The sequence below is a fragment of the Leptidea sinapis genome, chromosome 30, assembly GCF_905404315.1.
Source record: "Leptidea sinapis chromosome 30, ilLepSina1.1, whole genome shotgun sequence".
Lineage (NCBI taxonomy): Eukaryota > Metazoa > Arthropoda > Insecta > Lepidoptera > Pieridae > Leptidea > Leptidea sinapis.
Window position 1 is genome coordinate 9328200 of NC_066294.1, and position 6282 is coordinate 9334481.

The 6282-nt window shown below is 34.0% G+C and overlaps 1 protein-coding gene across 1 annotated transcript; it reads right to left on the reverse strand.

Annotated features, from left to right (window-relative positions):
- Nucleotides 1-402: 402 nt before the first annotated feature.
- LOC126973725 (40S ribosomal protein S10) lies at nt 403-3005 on the reverse strand. The gene is made up of 4 exons (XM_050821058.1): nt 2876-3005; nt 2496-2705; nt 1338-1581; nt 403-454 (listed from the first exon to the last, which is right to left on the reverse strand). Exons 2-4 carry the CDS (start codon nt 2690-2692, stop codon nt 425-427), a joined length of 471 nt encoding a protein of 156 aa, XP_050677015.1. The 5' UTR covers nt 2693-2705; nt 2876-3005; the 3' UTR covers nt 403-424.
- Between the last annotated feature and the right edge of the window lie 3277 nt (nt 3006-6282).

The following is a 6282-nucleotide window of genomic DNA, read 5'->3' on the forward strand; positions in this document are numbered from 1 at the left end:
AATTAAATTATCTAAGGTATTTAACCACATAAATGCTAGTACTTTTATACTGATAAAGCAATTCATGCGAAATTAGTCCCTAACCATTACAAAATAACAAATGCATGATATTAAAGTTCAAGTTTTCACTTCTGCCTGCACTCCCAGTGTGTAAACCATTATTTTTTTATTTCTTTGATTTCCGAAACTATAATATAATAGCCACATATACCATTTTCAACTACGAGTCCTATTTTGGTATCGACTAATGAAGGAAACTCCTATGAAAATATCAATCAAATTGCCCCATACCTTATTAGAGTTATATGCTCTTATTGTATTTGGACATTATTTAACTAGATATTAAAGTTAGGATGTTTCACATTTGGGGTTAAGGCTGCATATTAAATTAAAATACATCTATTAATTAAATTTTATATTTAACTTATGATCTGCCTCGTCCAAAACCACCTCTCTGAAAAAGAAAAATATTACATTTAATAATAATAAATAGTAAAAATACACAAATAGTTACAATCAATCAAGTCTATAACAGATGGCCAGTGAGTCTATGATACTGAATGAACACCAGTAAGTCTCTTAAATGCAATAGTGAGATCTTTGTAGTAATAGGGCTTTCCCTTTATTAGACAATCTATAGAATAAAATTCACTATAGATTGAATAATGCCATATTAGCACTACTATATAAAAATGTAGGCCCGGGAGTAATTATTTTATGAATAATATATATATTTTTGTATGTCCCTTCATAACTCAGACAGCTTCAAAATTGGTTAACAATATTGGTGTGCAGTACAAACATAATAATGTGATTGCACATGTGATAGGCTTGGTAACTATTTTGTCACTTAATGCCCACTGTGCCACTATTTTGCAACACCAGGAGTTCAAGGCCTTTTAAGCTTTGTGGGAGTGGAGTTTTTAGTTAGTTAGTAGTTTTCCTTCAGCATAAAATTGTCAAATATTATACCATATTATGACCAAAAATTACTTTGAAATGAAATGTATTTCAATTCGATAAAATATAGCTATGCGGTGTCATTCACACTACATTTGTGATTAAAAATATTGGATTTCAAAACACATAAATAAACCAAAATTTCAATCACTGTCTCAATTATTTCCATAACAATTATGGTATAAAACAGAAATATATTAGAAAAATATGGATTTGTATACCTTGTGCAGACATACAAGTTTAAAGGCCGGCAACACTCCTGTGATTCCTCTGGTGTTGCAAGAGATTGTGGATGGCGGTGATCACTTAACAGGTGACCTGTATACTCGTTTGTCCTCCTATTCCATAAAAAAAATCACTAAACATAAATTACTTACAAATTCAACATTAGCAGAGCCAGGGCCAACATCAGCCTTCTTATCATGTTCTCCACCTGGAGCTGTAGGTGCTCTGCGGTAGGCTGATCGGTCTTCAACTGATCTAGCTGGGGCATCTGAACGACCAACAGCACCTCTGCGTACTGTCTCAGTTCTGACTGATCGCTTCAGTGTTGCAGGCACAATTTCAGGAGGCAAATGAAGGAAGATTCTCAGGTACTCAATGCCTTCATTTGTTAAATACCTAAAATAATTACTTTTATGATATATACTGCCATAAAAACATAGTTATGTTGTCTATTGTAATACCAGCTGACAGTTAAAAGAATGAATGAAATCAACCTGTTCAAGATAACAAAAGCAATTCATATTTATTTCAATATTAATATTATGTTTTTGTCACTAGTGTGGCTCACATCATCAAAATGAAAACCAAGTATTCAATGATTGAACCCATAAAATATCAGTGTGGTAAGGATTGCTATACCATAAATAATGTTATGTTACCACATCTTACAATACCAGACTTAAACCAAGAAATTATTAATTTATAAAAAGGCATTTATTTTCTCAAAATTGATTCCTTTAGAATTCTTTTTGATGTCATTTCTAACCGCTTCGGAAACAAATGGAGCTCTGAGAGAAGAACCGGCGCAAGAAACTCTCCCAGCATTATTTCTTATTTAAATTTTTCTTTGAGAGACTGTCTATAACCAATATATATTATGCAATTAGATCTTAAGAAAATCCTGTATAATATCCCAATTGATAGTGCTATACAGCAAGCAGTCTAAAGCAGCATAGCTCTAATAACTTCAGGGAGCAAGAGCAGAAGCAGGAAGATGTGTTATGAGAATTTTAATTTACAATATAATGAAAACTCTTCCTAGCCCATTATTAAGTTTATAGTCCATGTATGAAATGAATGAACCATCCAAACTTCTGATATTTATAACATTATAGCATACATAAAATACTACAATTTAAAACTAATAATAAGTGTCTATAGTGTGTCTCACTTGGGTTAATGATGTGCTATACCATACAGCATAATCTAGTCACAAATTTAAGCCAAAATGACAATGTTGTTATTGTAAGGAACTTGTATTTGTAATAAATGAATAAAAATAATAGGTTATGCTTATCTATATAACTTACCAATAAAAATGCCTCCAAGCAAACTGTTCCTTGACAAAACCTCTTGATTTGAGGGATTGCATAGCTTTTATGACTTGAAGATTAGGTATTTCTAGTTCCGAATGCTTAGGTGCATGGTAATCCTTTTTAGCTACCATAACACCCTCTTTAAAAAGGTATTCATAAATAGCGACACGGTTCTGTTTCGGCATCAACATCTTGATGATATACCTAGAAACAGGGGATAGAGGTTATCTTGGTCATCCAATTTAACACTAACAATGCACCAGAAATATTTGCTACAGGCTGTGCCTTGATAATTAAAATAGACAAAAATTTATTATATTGAACGAAAGCTTCTTTTATGTACAAAATATAAAAAGATTAATTTATATCACTACCTTCCACCACTATTTGACAATTAAAAAGACTTGTTATTATGTGTGTCAATGTCAATACATATTTGACGTTTCGGGTTGTAACCAAAGTTGTACCGTACCTAACAGTAAGCACACCGTTCTTCATTTTAGCAAAGGTTAGTAAATAAAATTTTACGTAACTATTTTTATAGATAACTAGGTGTTAAAAAACTATAGGTAGTTACTTCATTCAAATGTTAACTCTTTTTTATTAATGTTTCCCAATCAAATTATGCTCCTTAAGCCGACGCCATGTGGAAAGAAAATTAACTTTTGAGTTCGGATGTGCAAAATTGCACATGTTTCCCTGACCCAGTTTTAACATTTTTTTTGTTTGTATATACAGCTAAAATTACAAGTCAGATTTAATTATACGTGCCCGCCAAAGGGATCGGTCGAGCTTAGAATAATAATGAGTGCACAAAGATTGTGATTCATTCCAGTCTTCTATCTAATGATTATTAATTAGTAAGTTGCAATTTTATTACACAAATAGAGTATATTTATAACATAATATATATGTATAACATAACATAATATATACAGGGTGTCCCAAAACTCAACGATAATCTGGTACCGGGCGAGAGGCCAAGGTATACCAGTTATGAAAAAAATAAGAAAAAAAATCTATGTCACTTAGTCAAGCGATGATAGACATTTTTCGAAAATGTTAAAAATTTGACACCCTTTGTCGCATTTTTAGGTACTGTGATCGCAATTTTCACAATTTTACAGTGATTTTTTTAATAATGTTATCTCAAATAACAGTGCTATTAATGGTAACCACAAATGAAAGTAATAATCATTGTTAACTAAGTAAAATAAATTAAATTTTGACGAGTTATGGTTTATAAAATTTATGTCAGTCAACTTTGACACTCTACGCTGGAAAAAAAATTACTACACTACCTACGGCAACTTTTTTTAAAAGATGGCCCATTCAGTCTAGATTTCAAAATAGTACAACACTTGCCACTTTTCTTGCCAATAAAACTGCTATTTCGTATTTTTTGCAAAAGGAACTCATGGAAAATTTAATCAAAATAAAACGGTAAATTATCGTAACACTTTATTATCCTCCTAAAATTAAAGCAGATGCTCAAATTGTTTCCCTCTAGCACGAATACAAGCTCTGCATCGCCTCAGAAATGACCTGTTCACCAGTCTTGCAAATCTCCTCGCATTGCTTTCTTCTGATGCTGCATCAATTTTTGGCGCAATTCTGTTACATTTTGAATTGGTTTTAAGTAGACCTTTTCTTTTATGCATCCCCAGTAAATAAAATCTACTGGATTCAGGTCTGGGGACCGAGGGGGCCATGAAATTGGTCCAAGGCGTCCGATCCATTTACCGGGATATAATTCGTTTAAATATTCTCTTACAGGCCGGGCATAATGTGCTGGGCAACCATCTTGTTGATATGTACCACATTTCTCTGTAGATGTTGAGTGGTACATCTTCTAGCAATGTCGGCAAATCATTTTGAAGAAAATGCAAGTAGTTGGCGCCATCTAAATTTTCAGTGAATTCAAATGGTCGTACCCGAAGCTGCTGTGCTTCGTACCCACAAAGAGAACCACGCACACCAACGAACAGCAATATCAAAGGGTCAGCACCTGTATAATTATTTTAAGATGTGCATTGTGCATGTACCTCTAAACTGCATATAAGGTCTTGGTACATGTTGCTAGGACATTACTATCACCGCTACCATGTTTAGTAGATTTATGTCTCCTGGAGGCCTACTCGCAAAATCGACAACGATACATTCGGAACGATACGATAATACTCCGAATACTAACCTACTCTAACAAATGTTCGAATTCCTTATCGTTTATCGTTACCATAGACTAATATTTTGATTTTTTTACGATGTCAGTGTGAATGTAATATGTTCAAACCTAAACATTATCTGTGCTTTGTCGCTGTGAAGTGTCAAAAGTCAAAACATAGTTTAGGCGCTAAGGACCATGTCAGACTCTGCACCACCAATTTGGTATCATTTACACATAATGTAAATGTTAAAAAAATATGTAATGAATATAATATGACCATTTAAAATTGAATAAATAATACAAAACTCGCGGATAATAAAATGTAAAAAAAAAGTAACTCAACCCTTCTCGTCGACTTCCTATTTCTCAGGCGGCCATTTGCATTATTTCTACGCATAAACGATCAACAAAATGACTTAAATAACTTAGTAGTAAAAAAATCCTCTTGAATAGTAAATCACATATAATTATTTTAATAATATTTATTAACTATGTATATTGTATGGCAAATATATCTATACAACTTGAAACGATAATAGCAACGACTGCCTAGATGGTGTCGTTGAGATTATCGTAAAAGAGACTTTTGATTATTTGTGAAATTCGAATATTCGTCTCTGACATTTTCAACTAAGAGTAGGGTTAGGACCGATAATATCGAATAATGTTTCGTTCGTTCGACATTGAATACGACGTAACTAAAAGTAGGATTCGACACGACTAATGCCACGATTTATCGAATATCGATTTTAGGAGTAGGCCCCCTGGTGTCTATGTAGTTATACGTCGTGCGCATGACGTCCGAATGTATTAAGGTATACTCGCGTCATACATAAGACAATCTCTTCTTCAACTATGATCGCCTGGTACCGAAACACTGTATAATGCTTCCTATCTCATTTTCTCGTCAGCTGAATCCTTTACATTTAATTGATTGTGTCTCTGTTGTCTCGCTTTTTCGTTTCATGGAGTTTCAAATTACAAAAAAACTCCAAAGTAGTTTCACTTCAATAAAAAGTTTGGACGCCTCTGCCTGCGCTCATTTTGATTTTTGCCGCCCGTTTGTTAAACAACAAAACTTTTATGCTTAAAACAAGTAATTCCTAAATTTGTACCAATAGTAAGCAAGTTTGAATAGATTGGCACGGACCCATGTAAGACTTAATTGTAACGAAAACTGTGACGACCCGGGCGCTCATTTCCTCCTCAGTGTCCCCAAAGTCCCCAGTGACTTTTCTGACCCCAAATGTTCAAGTCAAGAGCCCTGAGGTCAGGAGTTAGCTCTCAAGACTTCGACCGATCCACCGAGTGCCGTACTCTGACTGGATATATTATCGAACGGCACGAAAATGTAGCGCAGCACGTGATATTGGAACCACATTTTCCTAAAAAAGGGGATACTCAGCCCGTCAAAACTGATCGCGCAGTTTTTTACACAGAATTCGTAAATAATTCATCTTGTTCATCGTGTCATCGACGAACAATTCCAAAACTTACCTTACATCTCAAGTCTGTCTGTCAGTTGCGCGAAGGAAAATAAAGGCCGAGCGGAAGTGCAAGGCACATGAACCTGTTGAAATACACTTCATTCAAGAAGTTGACGCAATAAAAATA

Coding starts and splice junctions, on each gene's coding strand:
- LOC126973725 (XM_050821058.1), bottom strand. CDS start 2,692: ATGTTGATGCCGAAACAGAACCGTGTCGCTATTTATGAATACCTTTTT. Junction 1,582..2,495: donor GCTTGGAGGCATTTTTATTG/GTAAGTTATATA, acceptor TAATTATTTTAG/GTATTTAACAAATGAAGGCA. Junction 455..1,337: donor GCTCTGCTAATGTTGAATTT/GTAAGTAATTTA, acceptor TTTCTTTTTCAG/AGAGGTGGTTTTGGACGAGG.